This window comes from Geotrypetes seraphini, chromosome 3, assembly GCF_902459505.1.
Source record: "Geotrypetes seraphini chromosome 3, aGeoSer1.1, whole genome shotgun sequence".
In the NCBI taxonomy this organism is placed as follows: Eukaryota; Metazoa; Chordata; class Amphibia; order Gymnophiona; family Dermophiidae; genus Geotrypetes; species Geotrypetes seraphini.
In genome coordinates this window covers 164,492,097-164,517,682 of record NC_047086.1, presented here as the reverse complement: position 1 = coordinate 164,517,682, position 25,586 = coordinate 164,492,097, and the positions used below count along the sequence as shown (strand labels likewise).

General features: G+C 43.9%; 1 protein-coding gene across 10 annotated transcripts in view; it reads right to left on the bottom strand.

The window, feature by feature from the left end:
* The window catches only part of PLEKHG1 (pleckstrin homology and RhoGEF domain containing G1), a 298,003-nt gene that overhangs the window by 71,004 nt on the left and 201,413 nt on the right, over positions 1–25,586 (bottom strand). For all 10 annotated transcript variants that reach the window (XM_033937870.1, XM_033937872.1, XM_033937873.1 and 7 more), the window contains 2 exons: positions 24,474–24,574; positions 17,826–17,895 (listed from right to left, as the gene is read on the bottom strand). In XM_033937870.1, coding sequence (XP_033793761.1) covers positions 17,826–17,895; positions 24,474–24,574 — 171 coding nt within the window. The remainder of the gene's footprint in view (positions 1–17,825; positions 17,896–24,473; positions 24,575–25,586) is intronic.

The following is a 25,586-nucleotide window of genomic DNA, read 5'->3' as shown; positions in this document are numbered from 1 at the left end:
AGACATATCTAAGAAGATGATGATAGAACAGAGGCCTTTGGATCTGGCCAGTGATAGGCTGTTAGAGACATTAACAAAGCTGGTTTCTGTGGAGTGGGGAGCGAAAGTCAGATTGGAGTGGGTCAAGAACAGTTAGGGTTGACAAGAAGTCAAGGCAACAGAGGTGACCAGCACATTCAATTAGCTTGGATAAGCAGGGGAAGAGGGAAATGGGGCGATAGTTGGAAGTTCAGGAAGAGTCCAGGGATGGTTGTTTTTTTTTTTTTTAAATAGGAGAAATGTAATTACAGTATGTTTGAAGACTTCTGGGACAGTTGCCATGTAAAGTGATAGATTAAGGATGTGACAGATGGAAGGGGTGATAGCAGGAAAGATAGCGCCGAGTAGATGAGTGGGAATTGGATCAGAGGAGCAGGTGGGTAAGTTCAGAGAAGTAAAGAAAGTGTTCAGTTTCCTCTTCAATGATTTTAGGGAAGGAAAAAAAATGGCAGGGGTTGAAGGAGGGTTGAGAGAATGGGCTGGAGAAGGAAAAGGTGGAGGTGGTTTAGTTGAGAACTCAAGGATGATTTTGTAAACCTTGTCAAAGAAGCGGTCAGCCATAGACTGATGTAAAAGTGATGGAGGGGTTGGGGTGAGGGCACTCTGAGTAGAGAGTTTAGTGTGGCAAAGAGACAGCAAGGGTTGGAGCAGAGAGTCAGTCAGATGGGTGAAGCAGTCTTGTTTGGCAAGTGAAAGAGTAGATTGGAAGAAGGTCAGGAGGAATTTGAAGAGATTGAAGCCGGCATGAGTGCGAGATTTGAGCCAAAGACATTCAGTAGACCTGGCACATGAACGAAAGTAATGGATTTTAGGGCTAGCCAGGGCTGTAGTTTGGCATGCCACTCCCCATGAAGTGGGGAGAGTGAGGGTGTCTAGAGCAGAGAAGAGAATGTTATTATATTATTATATATAAAGTCTTGTTAACAGACTTGTGAAGCATAGTGGTTGTGAGAAGGAGTGAAACAGTGGTAGAGAGAGTGGAAGGGTCAATAGCCTGGAGATTCCTAAATGTATTGGTGGAGATTGGCAGGGTCTGGGTGGCGAATGATGAGTCAAGAAAGCAATCATGATGGCTGGAGAGGGGAAGAACTGCAGTGGAGAAATTTGTGATGGAGCAGCTGGAGAAGAGGACAAGATCATGGCAGTGGCCGTTTTGATGTGTAGGGATGGTAGAGCACAGTTAAAGATTAAACATAGAACCATAATGGCAGATAAAGGACAAATGGCCCATCCAGTCTGCCCATCCACTAGCTCCTCCTCTCCCTCAGAGATCCCATGTTTTCTTGAATTCAGACACAGTCTTTGTCTCCACCACCTCTACCGGGGCACTATTTCATAAATCTATCACCTTTTTTGTAAAAAAATATTTCCTGAGATAATCCTGAGCCTATCACCTCTTAACTTTATCCTATGCCCACTCATTCCAAAGTTTCCTTTCAAATGTCTTTATCATCTCTCCCCCCTCTCCCACCTTTTCTTCAAAAAATACATATCGAGATCTTTAAGTCTGTCCCCATACGCCTTATGACGAAGACCATCAACCATTTTAGTAGCCTTCCTCTGGACCTACTCTACCCTGTTTATATCTTTTTGAGGGTGCGGTCTCCAGAATTGTATACAGTATTCTAAATGAGGTCTCACCAGGGTCTAATATAGGGGCATCAATACCTTCTTTTTTTCTATTGACCATACCTCTCCCTATGCACCCTTGCATCCTTCTAGCTTTCACTGTTGTCTTTTCATCCTATGTGGCTACCTTAAGATCATCACAGACTATCACACCCAAGTCCCGCTCCTACTTCATGCACAAAAGTTCTTTACCCCCTAAACTGTACCATTCCCTTGGGTTTTTGCAGCCCAAATGAATGATCTTGCATTACTTAGCTCTTGGAAAATCAAATTTTAGCTGCCAAATTTCAGACCATTCTTCAAGCTTCGCTAAGTCCATCCTCATGTTGTTCACACTGTCAGTGGTGTCTACTCTATTGCAGATTTTGGTATCACCCACAAAGAGGCAAATTTTACCTTACAGCCCTTCAGCGATATCGCTTACAAAAATGTTAAAAAGAACAAGGCTCAAGAACAGAACCTTGAGGCATACCACTGGTAACATCCCTTTCCTCGGAATGATGTCCATTGACCACTGTCCTCTGTCATTTTGCACTCAACCAGTTCCTGACTCAGTCCAAACCCTTTGGGGCCCATATTGAGGGCACTCAGTTTGATGCCTGTATGGAACACTGTCAAAGGCTTTGCTAAAATCTAAATACACCACATCTAGCATACTCCCTTTATCCAATTCTCTGGTTACCCAGTCAAAGAAATTGATCAGATTTGTCTGACAAGACCTACCTCTAGTGAGTCCATATTGCCTTGGGTCCTGTAATCCACTAGATTTATGGAAACTGCACTATTCTCTGTTTTTAAAAGTGTTTCCATTAATTTACTTACCACAGAAGTCAGACTTACCAGCCTGTAGTTCTCTACTTCTTCCTTTTTTGGAGAGGGACCATATCTATTCTTCTCCAGTCCTCCAGTACCACTCTCGACTCTAGAGAAGCATTTAAAGGTCAGCCAATGGAACTACCAGAACTTCCCTAAATTCCTTCAGTACCCTCGGATGTACACCATCTGGCCCCATCGCGTTGTCCACCTTATTGAATGAGGAAGTTAAGGCTAGGAGCCAGAAGCATAAGAGTTATTGGTGTGAATGTTAAAATCATCAAAGATAAGGAAAGGGTATAAAGGTTCAAGAAAGAAGGAAAACCAGGAATCAAAGTTGGTGAGAAAGGAGGAAAGGGACATCATGGGGTCGGTAAATGATCGCTACATGGAGGGATAGTTGAGGGATTAGAAGAGGGTGGAGGTCAAAAGGGATGGTAAAGCAATGAATTCAAAAAGTGAGTGATGTGGTGGTAATGGATTCAGTGGTTTGGGGTGATGAGAGAGCTTGGGAAAAATGAGTGCTTCGGTTTCCTAGACCATGGAATGATTTTTGAAGAGCTATTTAGCGGAAACAGTATCCATCTATCAAAGAAGAGATGAAGTGTTTTTAGTAATAGACTGGCTAATGAAATTTGGTGGGGATAAGTGAAAATGCCCCAAGGTCATTAATAACTGAACAACTAAAGATCTGTGGATATGGAGGGCTATGAGTGGACGGGGCTTTTTTCTTTTATTTTATGGGACAGATTGTGCCATTTTAAATAAAGAAGCCCTAACAGCAGTGACAGGAGGCTACTGTTAGGGCTCTGCACATATATAAGTCGCTCACTGAGTGATTGATCTGTCTGGTTTGCATGCAAATGATTTCCACCTCCATACAAATCATTTGCATGCAAACTTGGTAGCGCATTGATCGCTGGTCCACAATCGGCCAGAGAATCGGCCAACAGCACATAATCTTAATGATCCATTCATTTCATTCCACAGCCTTGGACCTGCCACAAAAATTGCTGCCGTCCATGTTTTTCTATAATGTATATCATGAGTATTTTCAAGGGTATAAGTCTAAGCATCATTAATTGTAATCAGAGGCCAGTTTCATCTTGCATTTCTTTCTCTCATGTTGCCGAAAGGAAACCTCAGTGTGCCAGAGTAGAATACTCCCATATTCTACACACATACACACTTAAATCTTCTAATTAAACCTGGCGCTGTTTTTAGAAATTAAAAAAACTGGGCAGTGGAACAGAAGCACATACTTTGATGTGATTAAACCACTGCCAAGCCCGAAATGAAAGTTTTGTTACCAGCCAAAACAATTATTGTTAACAGTGAATCCCAAACGTTCCTCCAGGAAGGGTTTCTGTTCAAGGTACGTGCAAGTAAATTCAGTCACCAGCCTAAATGCACTGCTAGACGTGAGAGCATTCATTCTGAGCTCACTGATAATGACACACAGAAGACTGTCAGGTAACCATTATGATATCAGAAAGAGAACGGGGAAAATAATACTTTCCTACTGAAGTGCACCATCTATTTAAAATATTTTAGAAGATAAACACACATGCTGGAGAGCAGCTGCAGAGACACAGAGTCTTTTATGTGCAAGATCACCTGGACGGGTTAAATGTTCAAATGCAATTCCACATGTAATTATCTTCTTCACTATCAATTGTGTGGACAAGTGTTATGTTCCCTTAAGACAGGGGTGTCAAAGTCCCTCCTCGAGGGCCGCAATCCAGTCGGGTTTTCTGGATTTCCCCAATGAATATGCATGAGATCTATTTGCATGCACTGCTTTCATTGTATGTTAATAGATCTCATGCATATTCATTGAGGAAATCCTGAAAACCCAACTGGATTGCGGCCCTCAAGGAGGGACTTTTGTCACTCCTGCCTTAAGAGATGGCACATATGAAATCTAATTGTAAATTATCATACTAGTCTTTTTTTGTTTGTTGTTTTGCAGACTCTGAACACTGTGGCAATAAGATCTTGCACAATAACCCAGTGATAGTACTGAGGTGCTGCTATGCAGGAGGATAAATGTTTGATTTTTAATTCATCTTCTGTTCTTCAGCCCAGCTGGAAGGCAGCTCTGCTCTTGTTTAACCATGAGATTTAATGGCTCATTCATACCAGGTTTTGGGCAGAGCTATGTTCTATCTGGCTCCTGGATGGAGATTATCGCTGCAATGGCTAGAAAGACAGGGCAGGGTAATAAATGGAAGAACACAATCCTGGTAAGTATGAATGAAGGCTTAGGACACCAAGGACCCCATAGACGTTAGTTCTGATTGAGCTAGGAGACTAGAGGAACAGGTGGAAAATATGAGCCCTCCCCCCCCCCCCACACAATTTATTCATTCTTCCATTTCTTTCACTATTTATGTTCCTTTATTTAGACCAATATTTTACTTTTGCTACTCTGCATCAAGATTAAACCTTTGGATTTGAGATTCATTGACCACTCGAAATCTGAGCTCAAGGCAAGTTTTTCCTGTCCAAGTGGACTTACAATTTAAGTTTGATCCCAGACTACTGGGATGAAAGATGACAAAATCATGGTCTATTGAAGTCATGCCACCCAACAGAAATTATAAAGATGGCCTTAAGATCACAGGAAGCAGTAAAGGTACAGGTGAAAGTTGCATTTGTAGGAGCCATATGAAAGAACAAGTTCTTGGCTGTAAAAACCTTGAATTGTAAGTAACTTGGTTTGCAAGTGTTTTGCAAGACAAGCAAAACATTTGATTAAATTTTAACTTGATATACAAGCGATGTCTTGCAATACAAGTACGTATAGTATTTTGTATTAAAATTTTTGGGTTGTGGAACGAATCGTCTGAGTTTCCATTATTTCCTATGGGGAAATTCGGTTTGATATATGAGTGTGTATTTCAATACTAATAAGACAGGACAAAGATCTGAACATCCTTATCACATTATAAACCATAAAATTATACTGTTTTTTATGTTTTAATCATCCACCATCTCTCCCTCCTCAAACCCTCACCTTTCACCTTGAGACTGACATTAGAATGCTATTATGTTTCATTTATATACAGTATTCTGATAATAATAGTCATCTTTAAGTCATTTGCTCATACTGTCCTGACTTGAGGAAGGCAATTCTGGCTTTCAAAGCAAGTCAATAAATATATTAAAGTACCGTATTTTCACGTAGATAACGCGCACCCGTGTAAAACGCGCACACGGGTATAGCGCGCGAAAAACACAAATCTATGTACAGAAATTTTTATATACCGCGCACACCCGTATACCGCGCATGCTGCCCGACTCTCCCGTCGCCGCCCGACTCTCCTCTGGCCACCCCGACTCTCATTTCGCCCGCCCCGACTCTCCTCTCCCCCTTGAAGTCCTGTCCCCACCCTGAAAGAATGATGCCCCCCCCGACGTCCGATTCACCCCCCCCCCCGCAGGACCGCTCGCACCCGCACCCCGAAGGACCACTCGCACGCACTCCCACCCGCACCCGCACCCCCACCCTGAAAGACCGCTCGCACCCCCCCCATCATGTAGAAGCTCCTACCGGTGTCTTGCTGCTTCCTCTTCGTGGTCCCGACTCCCCGACACGATCGGGGCAAGAGGGAGCTCAAGCCCTCTTGCCCCAGCCAACCGCGGTACCCCCGACACGATCGGGGCAAGAGGGAGTTCAAGCCCTCTTGCCCCCCCGACTCCCCGACACGATCGGGGCAAGAGGGAGCTCAAGCCCTCTTGCCCCAGCCAACCGCGGCACACCCGACATGATCGGGGCAAGAGGGAGCTCAAGCCCTCTTGCCCCAGCCAACCGTGGCACCCCCGACACGATCGGGGCAAGAGGGAGCTCAAGCCCTCTTGCCCCAGCCAACCGCGGCACCCCCGACACGATCGGGGTAAGAGGAAGCTCAAGCCCTCTTGCCCCAGCCAACCGCGGCACCCCCGACACGATCGGGGCAATAGGGAGCTCAAGCCCTCTTGCCCACTCGATTCCCCGACACGATCGGGGCAAGAGGGAGCTCAAGCCCTCTTGCCCCAGCCAACCGCGGCACACCCGACACGATCGGGGCAAGAGGGAGCTCAAGCCCTCTTGCCCCAGCCAACCGCGGCACCCCCGACACGATCGGGGCAAGAGGGAGCTCAAGCCCTCTTGCCCCCCCGACTCCCTGACACGATCGGGGCAAAAGGGAGCCCAAGCCCTCTTGCCCCGCCGACTCCCCAACTCCCTGACAATTTCGGGCCAGGAGGGAGCCCAAGTCCTCCTGGCCCTGGTGACCCCCCCGCTAGTTGTTCGGGCCAGGAGGGAGCCCAAACCCTCCTGGCCACGCGACCCCCTACCCCCACCCCGCACCCAGGCCCTCCTGCCCTCGACGCAAACCCCCCTCCCAACGACCGCCCCCTCAAGAACCTCCGACCGCCCCCCCAGCCGACCCGCGACCCCCCTGGCCGACCCCCACGACAACCCCACCCCCTTCCCCATACCTTTGTGTAGTTGGCCGGACAGACGGGAGTCAAAGTGCCGGCAGGCAGCCAACGACGGAATGAGACCGGATTGGCCCATCCGTCCCAAAGCTCCGCCTACTGGTGGTGCCTAAGGCGCCTGGGCCAATCAGAATAAGCCCGGGAGCCTTAGGTCCCTCCTGGGGGCGGGGCCTTGGGTACATGGTCAGGTTGGGCCCATGTGCCTCAGGCCCCGCCCCCAGGTGGGACCTAAGGCTCCCGGGCCTATTCTGATAGGCCCAGGTGCCTTAGGCCCCACCAGTAGGCGGAGCTTTGGGACGGATGGGCCAATCCGGCCTCATTCCGTCGTTGGCTGCCTGCCGGACAGGCGAGTTTGACTCCCGTCTGTCCGGCCAACTACACAAAGGTACGGGGAAGGGGGGTGGGGGTGTCGTGGGGGTCGGCCAGGGGGGTCGCGGGTCGGCTGGGGGGGGCGGTCGGAGGTTCTTGGGGGGGCGGTCGTAGGGGGGAGGGGGGTTTGCGTCGAGGGCAGGAGGGCCTGGGATCCCTCCTGCCCGTAATGTAGTGCGGGGTGTGGGTAGGGTGTCGCCGTGGCCAGGAGGACTTGGGCTCCCTCCTGGCCCGATATTGTCGGTGAGTTGGGGAGTCGGCGGGGCAAGAGGGCTTGGGCTCCCTTTTGCCCCGATCGTGTCGGGGAGTCGGGGGGGCAAGAGGGCTTGAGCTCCCTCTTGCCCCGATCGTGTCGGGGGTGCCGCGGTGGCTGGGGCAAGAGGGCTTGAGCTCCTTCTTGCCCCGATCGTGTTGGGTGTCGGGACCGCCAAGAGGAAGCAGCAGGACACCGGTAGGAGCTTCTATATGATGGGGGGGTCGGGAGGCTGTGGGGGTGCGGGTGCGAGTGCGTGCGAGCGGTCCTTCGGGGTGGGGGTGCGAGCGGTCCTGCGGGGGGTGAATCGGACATCGGGGGGGGGGGAACTATGTAAAAAAATTTTTGTACAACGCGCTCATGCGTATAACGTGCGAGGGTATGCGCGGTACGTAAAAACCACGTATAACACGCGCGTTATATGCGAGAAAATACGGTACTCCTTTTTTTGTTTGTTTTATTTTGATTTATTACCTTTCAAATGGACTAACATGGTAACCGCAATAATCAATAATAATAAAAGGCTAAGCGCGCATGCGCTTTTCAAAGAGCGTGATTCCTGGTGGCGTAAGGTGTGCCTCCGTTCCGAATTCAATTTTCGAACATGGAGGCAGGCCAGAACACGGAGACACTCCCCCAGAGTCTGCCGCTGATTCGGAGGGGGAGGGGGAGCACAGGCGCACCTGCCAGGATCTTCTCACCCTCATGCCGCGGCTCCTCTCTCGAACCGACCAGGCGGGGATCGAGAGAGGAGCTGCGTGTCGGCTTTCAAGTGAAACACGGGCGGGCGGCCCGCAGACAGGAGGCTGCCGAAGCCGTAAATGAAGCTTCCCGGGGGGGGGGGGGATGGCACGGCAAGCGACGGCGAGGAGGGAGTGGGAGCAGGCCGCAGAGGCTGTCGGTGCCTGCAGGCCGCGGCGGCTTTAGGCAGATGTCGGTGGAGGTAAGGGTTGCTGCTGGACATGGGAAGAGGTGCTGATGGACGGGGGGGGAGGGGCAAAAAAAGGAAGGGAGGCCTACTGCTGGACAGGGGAAACAGAAAACAGGTACTGCTTGACAGGGGAAGAGGTGCTGATGGACGGGGAGAGAGGGCAAAAAAAGGCAGGGAGGCCTACTACTGGACAGGGGGAGCAGGAAAGAGGTGCTGCTGGACAGGGGGGGAGTTAAAACAAAGGGAGAAGGGCTGCTACTGGATAAGGGGACCAGTGAAGGGGTGGTGGTGGACAGCCGAGGAAAAAGAAAGACAGAAAGAAAGAAATACAGAAACAGGCTGAGAGAGAGAGAAAGAAAGAAATACACACACACACACACACATATTCTAGCACCCGTTAATGTAACGGGCTTAAAGACTAGTTAATCTAATATATTGTGTAGTGTGATGTGACTTTGGTGCATCCAAGTACGCACAATTAGCCACCAGGGACAGAGCCAAAAAGATGGAGCAAAGGGTGAAACAGATGAAGTACAATTTGCCGAGGGACATGGATACCCTTTGTCAGTCCCTGGTATTGGATTAAATCTTGCAGCACGATTATGTCAGCATTCTGCTTTGTCTGCAGTTCCAATATTTTCTACTATGGATAGTTCCTCTCAGCAGAATGCCACCCAATAAATAAATAAATCCTTTCATGGCTATGGTGCTGAGTTGACTGCAGATACCAAAACCTCAGAAGGTACCCAGCCAGTCCACCTCTGATCTCTTGCACCATCAACAACAATTCACAACATGGAAGACTGCTTCCTCCTCTTCTTGACACACCAACATCTGTCAATTTGATGGAGCTTAAAATGTGACTCATTGGAGAAGGAAGCCCTCTGTCAGTCGGTGCAAGTTTAATGTCGGTCCTCTGTGCAAATTGCAGTCATTTTTTGTTAGGCTGATTAATGAACCCTCGTGAGCAAGGGTGCAGTCATCAGCCGTCTCCTCCGGAGCCCCATCCACAACAGGGTTCGTTGCACAGTCTTTTTGGACACACATCTGGAAGCCGCTTGGTTCATTTGGATGGTGAGTTACTCCACGGTAGCATGCCAATCAGCCTGCACCAACCTATGCAGCTGATGGTCACCTCTCACATCTATGGCTCATGTTGCCATACCACACACACCACTCTGAGTCATCAAAATGGTTCTAGTCATCCACTCACAGTACATTTTAACCACAGAAGCTCTTGAACATGCCGTTTCTGAAATGCTGCCGCCCTTAGCCCAGTAGCCAATGATCATGCCTTTTTCCAATGTCTGATATAAATCGTGCTTTTTCCCTATGACAGCCAAAGTTTCTATATTGGCAACTTGCTGACATTCCAACTTATATACCCACGAAGTCTGCTTGCGACATGTACATTTTGTTCATTGGCTGTGCTCGACGTCAGAAGTAGGGGGTAGTCATAATAATTTGACTCGACCATGTATATACAATTTGTTGGTTGATATTTGGTCAAAACCTCAATATCATTGATCTTCACTGTTTTTATAGTGGGGGTCATGCTGGCAAAAATATTTCAGTGTGAGAACCAAGACAGGTACAGGTGACTTTATTTGATATACCACAAAGTTATAATAAATAGTAAACTGAGGCAGTTTACAATAAAAATTAAAAGAATAAAGCAAGGAACACCATTAAATTAAAGACCTGACCCATAAAACCACACCTAAAGACCAAAAAACAAACCATCCAAACAATCATTGCCATAATCTCTAATAAAGCCTTATAACCTCCTAGATCTTATTTTCCTACTTTCTTTTCATTTTCAAACCTCAATTACGCAATTAAACTTCAATTAAAAAAAAAAAAAATTATAATTCAAAAACATTTCTTACTTAATTGTCAGAGGAAGGGCATGCCACAATTTTGGGCCTAAGTAGAAAATAGCTCCTTTCCTAGTTGCTTCCAAACAAATTTGTCTCACTAGATTTTATAAGGTTTTAGTAGGTCTATAAGGCTTTAAAAATTTTGCCAGAGTGACTGGAAGCCCAGACCACAGAATTTTAAAAACTAAAAGAATCACTTTGAAATAAATTTGAAAATACACTGGCAACCAGTGATTCTGAATAAGCAAAGGAGAAACATGATCTCATTGGTGGACCAAGTGGACAGCACATTCATTGGGTGAAGGATTCTCCTCCAATGAAACAGCTGTCCTGAGGGGTTTCCTTTCTAAAATGATCAGGCTGGCTGATCAGTATCATTCTGAGTAATCAGTGTTAACTAAAGTCTAAACCCCCCCCCACACACATTTTTCTTATTACCGATTCCCGCACCTAATTTTGACACCAGATTTATACCTGCTGAAAACTGGTTTAAATTCTGTAACATAAATAACATTTCAGAATGCCTCTGATATGCCCATGGCCACACCCCCTTTTGAGTTATGTGCTCCTAGAGTTAGGTGCCATGCCTTATAGAATAGTGCACAGCCAGATATATGTGCAAATTTTAACCGGTGTGCAAATGTGTGAAAATTTTAACTTCAGTACTTGGTAGTTAGCACCCAATTAATTTTAATTGGCTCATTAGCAATTAACATGCATGCGTATCATGGGAGTATGCACAAAAATAGATGATATATATAGAATCTGGAGGTATTTGGTCTGTTCAAAAGGGTTCACATAAGAATTTAATCTTGAAAATGTTAAAAAGCACTATCTCATTTACAAAACGTATACAGTGCAATATAAACAAAATAAAACATGAATACTACTTGAATATAATCTAACCGTAGTGAAAATTTACAAACATCATAAATTATAATACAACTACTCCCCTCCCCCCACCAAACAGGCATTACAATATAATACCAAAGTACAGTCAATGCTCGGTTTACGAGAAACCCGGTTTGCGAGTGTTTTGCAAGACGAGCAAAACACTCAGCAAACTTTTGACTCGTAAACCGAGCAGTGACTCGATTTGCGAGCCCCCACCCGACCCGACCCGACCGCGGGAACCAACAGTATTGCTCCCCCAGAGGCCACCGGCACTGCTCCCTCCCTTCATGATCGTCTCCTCCACATCTACCGACCGGCCCTGTCCTTACCCGTGTGCCACCGGAGTTAGAAAGGGCCTGCCGCCAGTCTTCTGCTGAGCCTTGAGCATCTGCTTATGCTCAAGGCCTTCTGGATCTCATCCTCACCGAGATTCTCATGAGACTCGAGATCTCATGAGAATCTCGGAGAGGGTGAGATCCAGAAGGCCTGAGCATGAGTAGATGCTCAAGGCTCAGCAGCAGACCGGTGGCAGGCGCTTTCTTTCACCGGCTGTGTAGGGGTAAGGACAGGGCCAGTCGGGGAGGGGGGGTGAAGAGGCGATAGCAGCACCGGTGGCCTCGGGTGGAGCATGGGAGTCGTGGTGCGTCCGGCAGGAGTGAGCCAGCACCTGAGAGTCCCAGCAGAGGGGGTAGTGGCATCGGGGGGGGGGGGGGGAGGGCAGCGTCCGGGAGCAGCAGAGCCAACAGTGTCCAGTCGGGCTCTGTGACGGCGGCGGTTTGCTTAGCCAGCACCACCCGCAGTGAGAGGCAGCGAAGAGCAGCAGAGGAGGAGAATTGGAGGAGCTGCATGAATGGGTCTGTGGCAGAGGCAGCGGTGGAGGCGTCTCTAATGGTAATTAAGTTTTTGGGGATATGGAACGAATTGTTCAAGTTTACACTAACTCTTATGGGAAAAGTTGCTTTGATATATGAGTGTTTTGGTTTAAGAGCATGCTTCTGGAACGAATTATGCTTGTAAACCAAGGTACCACTGTAATTTTAAAACCTTTCTGAACATTCTCCAACAGCTTTCAGCAATGCTGATGGCAACTTTAAAAACCAAACAAGCATGTGGGGCTCAGGAAAATGACATACAGAGGTACTGTATGATTAGACATGGGAACACTTATCCGGTTATTAACAAAAACAGTTCTGTACATGACCGACCCTTAATTTTAGTCTATAAAGCATTGTGTAATGATACTCCAGTTGTGAAAACCACAATGCTTAAACTACTGTCTGTCCTCCTTGGGCCCTGGGGTGAAAGAATTAATGCTTGTTATATGTACCATTTTGGGAAGTTCTTTTAAATAACACTTTTTTTTCCAATGAGAGCCCCACTTTTATGGAATTCTTTACCTGCTACATTAGGCTTAAAGACTGATGTAATATCATTTGGAAAGCAGCTTAAAGCATTTCTGTTCCATCAAGGTTTTACTGAAGTTTAGGGGCTCTTTCACTAAAGCTTAGTGCATTCTAAATTTTACATCTATGGGCTTCTTAGCATTTAGGGCGTGATTCTGCAATGCACGTCCGGATGATAGGCTGCAATAGGCGTCCTACTGTGTCTCTCAGCCAATCAGGATGCTTTTTTTTTTTTTAAAGGGGGAAGAACCTACAATGTAGGAGGTGTATGTCACGCATCTACGTAGACGCATAGGAATGCCTATTCTCTCCAACCAGCTGGCCCACCTCTTCAAAATGGGCCTTCCCCTCCCTGGTGCATCCTGGGACTTAAACAACATGGGACAATCAGAGCCTCAGGCTCCTCCTCGGTGCTCCTCCTCGGTGCATCCAGTCAGCCATCTAAAGGTAAGGGGGAAAGGGTGTCGGTCGTTAGAGGCGGGGGGGGGGGGGCTGTTGTATAGCAGCGGGAAAGAGTGGAATCTCTCCTGCAGCATGGGTGCAGGGGAGGTGTTTTGCTTGGCAGTGGGAGAGAATGAGCATGTCTCCCACTGCAGGGGGGGTTCGCTTGGTAGTGGGAGTGGGCATCTTTTCCACCGTGGGAGAGAGGGTTCGCTTGGCAGCGGGAGAGAGTGGGCATCTCTCCCACTGCAGGAGGGGGGGTTTGCTTGCCAGTGGGAGAGAGTGGGCATCTCTCTCGCTGCCATGGTTTTAAACAGTGCTGTAATTGTACCAGCACCCCCACTGATTTTTGTCGCCAAAAGCAAACGCCACTCTTGAAGAACTGCTCGTTGATTTTAAAGAATCCACCAGAGTGATCATTTCAATGTTGAAGAGCCCATTTGCATGGCATTGTGGGAGACTGCTAGAAAGCTTGCTAAAGACAGAGATAAGCCATATTGATAATCCGCCGCTAAAATGACTGCAAGCTAAACCGTCTGAAATCAGTTTAACAACCACATTAAAGTTTTGAGAATCTGGCCCTCAAAGTGTAATTAAACTCTGGAATCTGTTGCCAGAGAATGTAATGAAACTAGTTAACTTAGCAGGGTTTAAAAAAGGTTTGGATAATTTGCTATAAGAAAAGTGCATAAGCCATATTAAGATGGACTTGGGAAAATCCACTGCTTATTCCTAGGATAAGCAGCATAAAATCTATTGTTACTCTTTGTGATCTTATCAAGTACTTGTGACCTGGGTTGGCCACTGTTATAAACAGGATACTGGTCTTCTTGAACCTTTAGTGTGTCCCAGTATGGCAATTCTTATGTTCTTATGTTCCTGGGTTGGAGACTGTATCCCACTCAGCAACACCTATGATGGGTTTCGCGAGCAGTAGTATTGACGGGGATTTTTTTTGAGCCTATCAAATGAATAGCTCCCTGCAGCCTGCAGGTTAGAGGCAAAGTTTGGAATCTCTGAATGGTGTGACAAGTCTAGCATTACTGATGGATCTCTTGTAGCAGTGTCCTTGCCCCAAGAAGGAGAATTTCAGAGTTTCATTGCAATTTCCTGCATTTCAGATTGTGAGTGAATTACTGCATAGAAGGGGTCAAGCTACATCCATTGAGCAGCTGCGGGTAACAAAGGAACTAGCTGTCATAACTATGGAGTTGCTATGGGACACAATTCAAAGCCTTAATTCTTCTCTTTCAAGCCTATTTGGGAAGTTTTCAGGGGAAGTATCTCCTATTTCTGACGCGGTTGTGTCTCAGGCTCACACATTTGAACAACAGGCCACTAAGACCAAATCTATGAGTATTAAGGTGAAGGAAATACAAGAACTTAGAATAGCTTTAATGAAAGAGAAATTATTTACTTTGGAGAATAGAATATTAAAAAAAAATAGATTAGGAAGAATATTGAAGATTTTTGAACTTCCCTAAGTCATTATTTCATGCTTAAATTGAAATGGTTAAGAAATATTGAAGCTTTAAAAATTTGCTTGCCGAGGCACATGGGATCTCTCAGAGAGAGAAAAAGATAATGGTTACTGCGGATAGGCAGACTAGATGGGCCATTTGGCCTTTATCTGCTGTCATGTTTCTATCAGTATTTGGGTGGGCTGAGTAGATTTGAAAAACTAGGGCAACAAGAGAACATAAGAACATAAGCAATGCCTCTGCTGGGTCAGACTTGAGGTCCATCATGCCCGGCAGTCCGCTCACGCGGCGGCCCAATAGCTCCAGGACCTGTGCAGTAATCCTCTATTTATACCCCTCTATCCCCTTTTCCAGCAGGAAATTGTCCAATCCTTTCTTAAACCCCTGTACTGTACTCTGCCCTATTACGCCCTCTGGAAGTGCATTCCAGGTGTCCACCACACATTGGGTAAAAAAGAAATTCCTAGTATTTGTTTTGAATCTGTCCCCTATCAACTTTTCCGAGTGCCCTCTTGTTCTTTTATTTTTTGAAAGTTTGAAGAATCTGTCCCTCTCCACTCTCTCTATTCCCTTCATGATCTTGTAAGTCTCTATCATATCCCCTCTAAGTCTTCTCTTCTCCAGGGAAAAGAGACCCAGTTTCTCCAATCTCTCAGCGAATGGGAGGTTTTCCATCAGACGTGTCGCTCTCCTCTGAACCCTCTCGAGTAACGCCATATCCTTCTTAAGGTACGGAGACCAATATTGGACGCAGTATTCCAGATGTGGGCGCACCATCGCCCGATACAATGGCAGGATAACTTCTTTCGTCCTTGTTGTAATACCCTTCTTGATTATGCCTAGCATTTTATTTGCTTTCTTAACGGCTGCTGCGCACTGTGCCGTCGGCTTCATTGTCATGTCCACTATGAATCTTACAGGTTTCCTTGAATCTTCTTTAGAAACATAATGGCAGACACAGGCCAAATCCAGTCTGCCTATCCACAGTAACCATTATCTCTTCCTCTAAGACAGTGGTTCTCAACCCTGTCCTGGGGATCCCCCCAGCCAGTCGGGTTTTCAAGATATCCCTAATGAATATGCATCATTTAATACACCATAGAGAGCTAACTTACAATTACAACTCATATAATCACTTATTAAACCATTTAAAATTTTACCCATAACCACCAAAAATTTCATGCAAACCACAATAGCACCATTAATTAATCACATAAATATATCTAATAAATATATGTGAACCCTTCCCATCCAATAAAAGTTCATATCAAACTTGTATCATTGTCCATATGCTGAATTTCAATAGTTTCAAATACTTTGCAAACTTTTTCTTTTTCCACGGTTTGTTTGTCCATTAAACTGTTACTCCATGCATCATTTCTCTCCACAACTGAACCGCTATGCCCAACACAAGTCTGTGTTTCGCCCGTCGGCGTTGTCAGGGGCTGAACAGTTCCAAGATTCAATTAGATTCTATATTCTATAATATACAATTTATATATTTCACTACCCTGATGCATGAGAGAGATTTGCATACCTGGAAGTGACAGGTATGCAAATCTCTCTCATGCATATTCATTAGGGATATCTTGAAAATCTGACTGGCTGGGGGGTCCCCAAGACAGGGTTGAGAACCACTGCTCTAAGAGATCCCACGTGCTTCTGTCAGATAACTACTTAAGTGGTGACTTTTCCTTTGGAACCAGATCACAGCACTGTTTTTCATCTTGCTTTCTGCTATATGAATGATCTATTTATGGGATCTAAAATATGGATTGCTCCTGGTTTAGCTAAAGATACACAGAAGTGTTGCCTGGAATTCCTTGCATTAAAACCCAAGATTTTGGCCTTGGGAACCAGTTTCCTGTTACGATTCCCTTGAAATTATGATGGTAAAATATTTCTGTTTTTTTTTTTTTAATCTCAAAATGAAAGAGGAACTGAAGGTCTTGATTTAATTTTGTAGAAAGTGTGATATTGTAATGGACTGGCTGAGGTGGTCTATAAATCTGTTTCTCTGTGTTTTATGATGTTTCACTGTCTTCTATTGTGGGTGACTTTTTTTTAAAAATGTATTTCTGCTATTTCTGCTATTTCCATATTTACATTTCCTGATATCACTTAATATTTTCATGATAAGTAAGACATTAACACTTATAATTTAAATTTATATTTCTCCAGAATTCTACTGTTCAACGGCTCCCCCTTCTGCTTCTATTCCTTTCTCTCATCTCTTCTACCTTCCAAAGTATTTAGATCAATGCTGTCTTGTTAAAATGTTTATTTTATTTTTATTTTTCCTCTAACTCTACTTTTCACTTCTCTATTACCCTCCAGGTACTTTAGTTAGATTGTGAGCCTTCGGGACAGTAAGGGAATTTTTCAAGTACCTTTCTTATTTCTAATCTTAATGTATATTTTCTGTAAACCGCTTAGAACCTAACGGATGTAGCGGTATATAAGAAATAAATTACATTACATTACATTACATTATAAAATTAATAAAATAGGAATGAATATTGAGTAAAATTATTTAAGATGTCTTCTTTCACCTGATCCTTTCCACTAAGCCTATTTTGCTCATTATTATTATTCTCCTAATGGCCTTTTCACTATAAAGCTATAAATGGCCTTTTCACTATAAAGCTATAAATGGCCTTTTCACTATAAAGCTTTCTTTCTTACCTTTACTGATCTTGTCTCTCTGTGTATCGTGATTATTTTGCCCATTCTTATCCAAACCTTTCCCCAAGAGGCTCTCAGGGGATACAAGTTGCTTAACAGCAAAATGGTCAGCTAATGAAGTCCTGTAATGTGATGTCAGAACCGGGTCTAGGCAATCTCCTAGCGCCCCACTTAAAGAGGCTTACATTTAGAAAAATCACTTATGCAGAATGTGTATCACCTGTAAATACTGTTTCAGCATCCAGAGAACATGTATTTATCTTGCTTTCTCAATTGGCATGTATTTTCCATCATACTAGAGTATGTCCCTCAAATGAAATAGCACAGTGTTATGCTATGTATGTAGTAACCAGGAAATCCCATGTAATTTCACAGCACCTGAACAGTGACTCTTCCTGTACTTTTATTCATTTTGTTCCATACCGATATGACACAAATGGAACTTCCATATTATAGGCCAGAGAAGTCACAGCCATGCCAATCAATCCAGCTTCTGCCCCACAGGAAAACGTTCAGACTTACCTTGGAAACAAAACATTCGGCAATACCCACGGGGTCATTTTCACAGTTCTCCAAATCTTGTAGAAGTTCACTAATAAAATACATTAAAAAAAGAAGACATGACCATGTGTAATATTTTACTCGGCATATAAAATGGGGATAATTTTATAACAGGGCATCTATCCAAGAAGGTCAAAAAGGTGCTGTAATCTTTTAGTCTTTTTCGGAATACAAGAAATAAAGGACAGGTGTTCTGGCAGAGGCACTTCCAGAAATCCCTCCAGCTACATCACTTTCAATGAGCTCAAGGCCCAGATAGATGAATTGGAAAGAGAGAAAATTAAATGGGAGCAGGATAGACATACCATGCAGCTAGAATTGGACAGAGTAAAGAGTGATTTGACAGCCTCCAAAGAATACAAGACTAGTGTATAGGGATGTCCTGACCTCTGTGTCCAAATACTAAGATGACTGGGCCTTCATAGCACAACGTTTGGGAGTATCCTGCAAAGCCCTGGACTTTCAAAAGATATGATAATGGTGCTTGAGTAGAACAAAGGGTCCCAGACATACAGGTGCTTGAGTAAAACAAAGGGTCCCAGACAGACTTACTCCATCCACCAAGTGCTAAATGCACAAAACACGGTTGTTAAGACCATGTGAATCGCTGTTGGCCGACTTTTTGGCTGACTCTGGAACAAGCGATTGATTTTCCAACAAACCTCCATGCAAATTATTTGCATGGAGGTTCATGGTAATCTCCATCCAATCAATCGTGAGAGCCCATAGAAAAAAAAAGAAAAAAAAAAACCCAGGCAGACCTGTCAGTAACACAGTTACTGTCGGACCTGCCGGCTTTTCAGGGTCGGGTGTTCCGATCTGATTCTAGCATGGAAACTTAGGGCATCAGTCGGATGGCTATTTTTAATATCAATGCCCTCATTTGTATGCCAGAATTGGAGAATGAGCGATCATAGGGAAAACCACATGGTGAATCAATTTGTGCATTGGGTTGGCAAAAACGATCAGTCACTAAACCAGTCAAAGATGATCATTAGATGATTGGAGATTTTTGTGCATCTAGTTCCGTCTCCATATGAGTCACACCCCATTGTCAATTGAGGACCATTGTTTCAAACAAATACCAAATTGTGACACAGGAAAGATACTGAAAGATACTATTTTTAGAACAAACTCAAATCTATAAAAGACAGGCTTCAGCCCCCACCCCCCCTCTCTTCTTTCTGTTTCTCCTCCAGCCTCTTCACACCTACATATATCCCTCCTCAGCCATTTTCAGAAGGACAGCTATATTTTCTTATACACACACAGAAGCAGCTCTAAATCCAATTTATGCTCTATATGTGTAAAAGCCTATTCCTATATAATATAGTTTTTCTGCACTACCAGGTTGTTGTCTTGTTAATGTACTTCCTACTGCCTCTGAGGCCTGAACCTAGGACCCGAAAAAGACTACATAAAGTAAAGATTACCAATGCCTCTTAAGTCTTATTTTATAAAGGCAAAATAAGCACACATGTCTTTATGTAATACTATATTGCAGGTACCCAGAACCAGCCCCAACAACATGCAAATGCCCAAATTCTACACCTGCTCCAAAAGTAAAACTGCATGCCTGTATCTGTGTATTCTATAAAATATGCACAAACAGCACAACTCTACCACTGTTCCACCTAAAACACCCCTCCCGTGAGCCTGAGTACTTTTTAAATTTGATGCAGCTTTACATGCAGACAAGCTTCATAAAATTACCCCCATTTTATTGCAGTGTCTCATAGTACCCTGTGGTAAAAAACAGTTAGCTTAGCAGGGTTTTAAAAAGGTTTTGGATTATTTCCTGAAAGAAAGTTACATAAGTCATTATTAAAATAGCCTTGGGAAAATTCACTGCTTATTTCTACTATAATCAGCATAAATCTGTTTAACTTTTTGGGGATCTTGTCAGGTACTTGTGACCTGGATTGGGAACTGTTTGAAACAAGATATTGGGCTTGATGGACCTTCGGTCTGCCTCAATATGGCAACGTACCTGATACAGAATAATCATTTCATCACATTGACTTCAATTTCATGCCATTAGAATGAAAAGGCAACACAAGAAGAAGATCTCAAGGAATCGAAGACCAGTCAATGTGGTATAAAGGCAACATTGTCAGCTGTAAAGAACTCTGAATAACAGCATGGACCAATTACAAGAAAATACTTAACTGCACACCAATTCTTAGATAACATATGGACTCTATGCCATTCTCAGTTTATATCTGTATCTCAGATACACAAACCACACAGACACTTATGTTAACACTATATGAATTAAAATATCCAAGTTTAATGCAATTTATAAGTTCAGGTGCATAAATTATTTCCCTGTCCATCCCTTCTCTTTCTTCCTCTTTTTCTACATATAGAGCACAGGTGCCAAAGTCAGTCCTCGAGGGCCGCAATCCAGTCGGGTTTTCAGGATTTCCCCAATGACTATGCATGAGATCTATTAGCATACAATGAAAGCAGTGCAGGCAAATAGATCTCATGCATATTCATTGGAGAAATCCTGAAAACCCGACTGGATTGTGGCCCTCGAGGAGGGACTTTGATACCCCTGATATAGAGGAAGCTTTTCCCAGTTCCCTAATCTGCTGGCAATGGTTGGGTGATGAATGGATAGATGTTTTGACTGGTGGTACTTGGTTTTATTCTTAGTTTTTGGTTCTATGCTTGGTTGTTAATTCTTTTTCAGTCGTGCTTTACTAGGAATTTTATATTTAATTGTTTTTGTTGTACATTGTTTTGGAAAAGCTTGATTAAGGTTTAGGATGAAGGTATACAAATAGCTGAAATATATGCATGGCTTGTTTAGGGTTGTTGTTTTTTTTAAATGTAGATAAGACCCGACATGCTTTTAGGACTTATCTTCTTGAATTCTTGTCATTACTCACGGATCTATTTTGACTGCAAACCCATTTCACAAATACCACATTTCTCCAGGTATTTCTTACTTCTCGTTGCCCCACCTAAAAAACCCCCCGCAAAGCCAACATTTCTGCTTCTTACAAGCTACAGGCACTTCTAACAAAGTTAGGTAATTTTTGAATAATTTGAAACAGAAGTGCACGCTTCCCTCCACACACTGGAAGACAACAGGCGATGTCTGTATGGAAACGCAATCACGGAGGAAAGAGAAAATGGTCCCGAGATTAAGTTTCAAATGCCTACATAAAGACAATTTACTGTGCTCACCTGCCTTCTTTGACCCCTCAAAGAACTCATGTGCCTAATCGATCATTTGCTGAGCTCTGGCATCCTGAACTAGGTTTGCTCATTATAGAATGCCTTAGGCTTAAGTCTTGTTCCTTCTTTATAGATCCAGAAATACAATAAATTAACATGCATTAGGCATGGTACTTCTAAATAAGCGTGCTACTCCACACCTAATAAGGGAAAGGAATTTTGGATTTAGTTCAAGTTTTTTCATTCGTAGCTCAAGGCGAACTACATGCAGAACAGTAGCTATTTTCCTGGAGGGCTTACAGTCGGCTCTTTTCACAAAGCCACGCTAGCGATTCCTGTGCGGGAAATGCGATGAAGCCCATAGGATTTGAATGAGCTTCGTCGCATTTCCTGTGCGAGAATCACTACAGTGACTTTGTAAAAGAAGCCTTAAGTTGTACCGGAGACAGTGAAGGGTGAGAAAAGCACTAAGAGTACCAGAAAGTACACCACTTTGATAGCTTTTGAGCTTGCAAGCAGTACATAAAAAACTAAAAATAAATAAATTAAATATTTAAAAACATCTGCAAATGTTAATTGGTTTTGCAACTGAATATATAATTGCGTGCTTACTTGCATTTCATGTGGTGGAATGGTCCACATACCATTTGAATGTACTGGACCACACGTGTCAAACAACAGTGGAAGGGTTGTGCCAGTAGAGAAGGTGACATGACCTATTGTATGCTACTTGATGTCATGTCACTACTTTCTATCCTGAATAGACTCGTAGAGGCTCTCCTCAGATAAATATCCCAAAAACTCTGGAAAAGAAAATATGCACCTGTCTGAAATTAATTATATATAGAAAATATAAAAACTGCTCTAATTTAACAAAAGTTCCTGGAAGCTACCAGCAATCTGCAGATCTAATTTGGTCTTCAAATTGCACTTCCTCATATTCAATTCTAAAGTTTTTGGGTGTACAGAACGACTCACTGCACAGCTTACAATACCCAGGAAATAAATTTCTAGTTTGAGGCTCCTTATCTGACCTTCTCTATAATCTTATCAAGGAAAGAATGCTCTAGAACAAGAGGTCCCAACAGATTTCATAAGAATAGCCTTACTAGATCAGACCAATGGTGATCTAGCCCATTATCCCGCCTTCGTGGAGGCCAATCCAAGTCACAAGTACCTGGCAAAAACCCAAATAGTAGCAGCATTCCATGCTACTGATCCAGGGCAAGCAGTGATTTCCCTCAAGTATGTCTCAACAGCAGACTATGGACTTTTCCTCCAGGAACATGTCCAAACCTTTTTTAAAACCAGCTACATTAACCACTCTTATCACATCCTCTTGCAACACATTCCAGAGCTTAACTATTCTCAGAGTGAAAAAATATTTCCTCCTATTGGTTTAAAAGTATTACTCTGTAACTTCATTGCATGTCCCCTAGTCTTTATAAATTTTGATGCAGTAAAAAAATCAATCCACTTGTATCCGTTCTACACCACACAGGATTTTGTAGACTTCAATCATATCCCCACTCAGCCGTCTCTTTTTCAAGTTGAAGAGCCCTAACCTCTTTAGTCTTTCCTCATACGAGAGGAATCCTATCCCCTTTATCATCTTGGTCGCTCTTCTTTTAAACTTTTCTAGTGCTGCAATACTCAAGGTGAGGTCGCACCATTGAAAAATTCAGAGGCATTATAACATTCTTAGTCTTGTTCACCATTCTGCACAAAAATTACTTGATCTTTTCACTATATCAGATTAACTGAATACAATTCCTCCAATTTTTTTTTTATGTTGAGGGTGCAACATATAATGTACGAAGTTATTACCTCACTCCCACAATTTTGTAAACATTTGAAAGCATAATTTCCTACTCAAGCTTTTTCTGCTGTTTAGAGATATACCATATTTTTCACTCCATAAGACGCACCTGACCATAAGACGTACCCAAGATTTAGAGGAGGAAAACAAGAAAAAAAAAACATTCTGAACTAAATTCTCCCTGCCAGGCTCTGCACCCAACCCCACACTTCCTGCCCAGGCTCTGCACCCTGTCCTCCTCCCTTCCAGGCTTTGTACCCCATCCCCCCTCTGGTGGTCTAGTGCTAGGCCGGAACAGGGCACAGAGCAGGCTGGGACAGGGCAAGCCGGGACATGGGACAGGGCAGGCAGGCCTAATGGCAGTCAGGCAGGCCTAGCAGCCTAATGACAGGCAAGCAGCCAGGGCCCCTACCTCTTGCTGCTACGTGAATGGCAATCCAGCACTGTAGGGCAGAAGCATTCAGCCTCCTGCCCTTCTCTCCTGCTTTCTTACCCTGAGTGACACCGGCAGCAGCAGAGCGGCAAGCAGGCAGGTGCGAGTTTTTCACTTCCTGCCTTGTCCCACACCACTCTGTGAATGGCTCTCCCAGTTCTCGTGAGAACTGAGGCAGCCATTCACAAAGCGGTGCGGGACAAGGCAGGAAGCAAAAAACTTGCACCTGCCTGCTTGCCGTTCTGCTGCTGCCGCTCGGGGGGAGAAAGCAGGAGAGAAGGGCAGGAGGCTGAAAGCTCCTGCTCTACAGCGCTGGACTGTCATTCAAGGAGCGGCAAGGCAGGAAGCAAACTCACGCCTGCCTTCTTACCGCTCCGACTCTGCCACTGCCTGGGGAGAAAGCCGGAAGGAAGGGCAGAAGGCTGAAAGCTCCTGCCCTACAGCACTGGACTGCCTGTATTGCCAGAGAAATTAAGGTGAGGGGGGGGGGGAATAGTTATTATTCGTTCCATATGATGCACCCTTATTTCCACCCACTTTTTTGGGGGAAAAAAGTACATCTCATAGAGCGAAAAATACGGTATCTTGAAAGATGCTGATGCACTGAAGTTTGACCTGAATTTTAATAATGGTATCAGAATGGAGTATGTATTGTATTTGATTTTTTTAATGCTTTATTTTGTATGTTATATTGTTGTAGGATAGAGTTGTAGGATAGAGTGGAATATACAGTACATTTTTTTAAACAAATAAATTTGTTGCAGGTTTTTCCCATACACAAAATTTGCATGTAATTGGCTTCTCGCATGCTGTAATATTACGCTCAAGCCAGAAGGCGCACATGGCTCTATAGCAAGTTCTTCTGTATCGGCCCCCTAGTCAGAGAAAATCCACACAGATGTCTCCAGAGCTCAAACAAAAAACAGGAAACATTTCTACCGGGGAAAACATAAACACACTGAAAAGCATCTGACACTTCCTCTTTCATAGGATAGCTGTGGGAGAGGATGTGCAGAGCCCTTTTATCAGGGAAACAGTAAACAGGCCTGGGATCACCATCAAGGCACTCTCCTAACGCCACACAACCTGAGAAAAAGCTCTAGCAAAAGTCCAAGCGAAAAGAATGGTTTTCAGTATCTCATCTGTCAATCATCACATACTAACTCACCTATTGAAAAGGTAGATATCACGTATGTTTCCAAACAGGGCTGATCGTTCTTCTACCCCTAGAGAAAGCCTGGATTGGTCTGTGATACAATCAAGGTAATCCTGTGAATTAAAAAAGGGAGAGAAGTCTTAGAAACACATCTTTGCTATTCTGCACCGGTAAATGAGACCATCTTTAATTGTGCAAGATAAGTTCCTCATATCAGTTTCAAGTCATTATTGTATTAATCCTTTCAGAAGCCCCACTGTAAACAGTAATTCCATTATAAAAAGATAACAATACTTACCTGTTCACTAAAACCAAGTCAATATCTAAAGACTGAAGGTTGAGCTCTATGGGAAACAGTGCCATGTAAGTTTTCCCATCTGCAGACATACCTTTTCAGGCTTCAGTCACACTGTGCTGTTAAGCTCATTTTTGAAACTGTTTCATGGCAGTACTATTATTAAGTTTCAATTTACTGAGTTTAACTCAGTGGTCTCAAGCTCAAACCCTCTGCAGGGCCACATTTTGGATTTGTAGGTACTTGGAGGGCCTCAGAAAAAAATAGTTAATGTCTTATTAAAGAAATTAAAACTTTGCATGAGGTAAAACTCGTGTTTATGGCTAAGTCTTAATAATAATATTGTCATTTATACCTAAAGAGACGTATGATCAAGAAACGGTTTTATTTTACTTTTGTGATTATGATAAACATACTGAGGGCCTCAAAATAGGACCTGGCGGGCAGCATATGGCCCCTGGGCTGCGAGTTTGAGACCACTGGTTTAATTCATTGTGTTTATGTTTATATTTGGTCTTTTTACTACTGTTATGCTGCTAACAAAATTGTACGTTTTATGTTGAATTATGCCTTGGATTAATCTCTTCATAAAGGCAGTTAATAAATCTCAATAAATAAACAAACATACATAATTGAATCTCAAATATTTGCCTAAATTCAAATCAGGCCTAAAAACTTTTCTGTTCCAAGACGCATTCATTATTAAAATATGTTTTCAGCCCATGATTAACTATGGCAGCAGGCCTCTTGCTAAACCTTCTGCCCCTTCTAGTTCCTTTCCTACCCTTGTCCTTCCCCCTCCAAAAATTTAAATGATGTATCCTCTTACT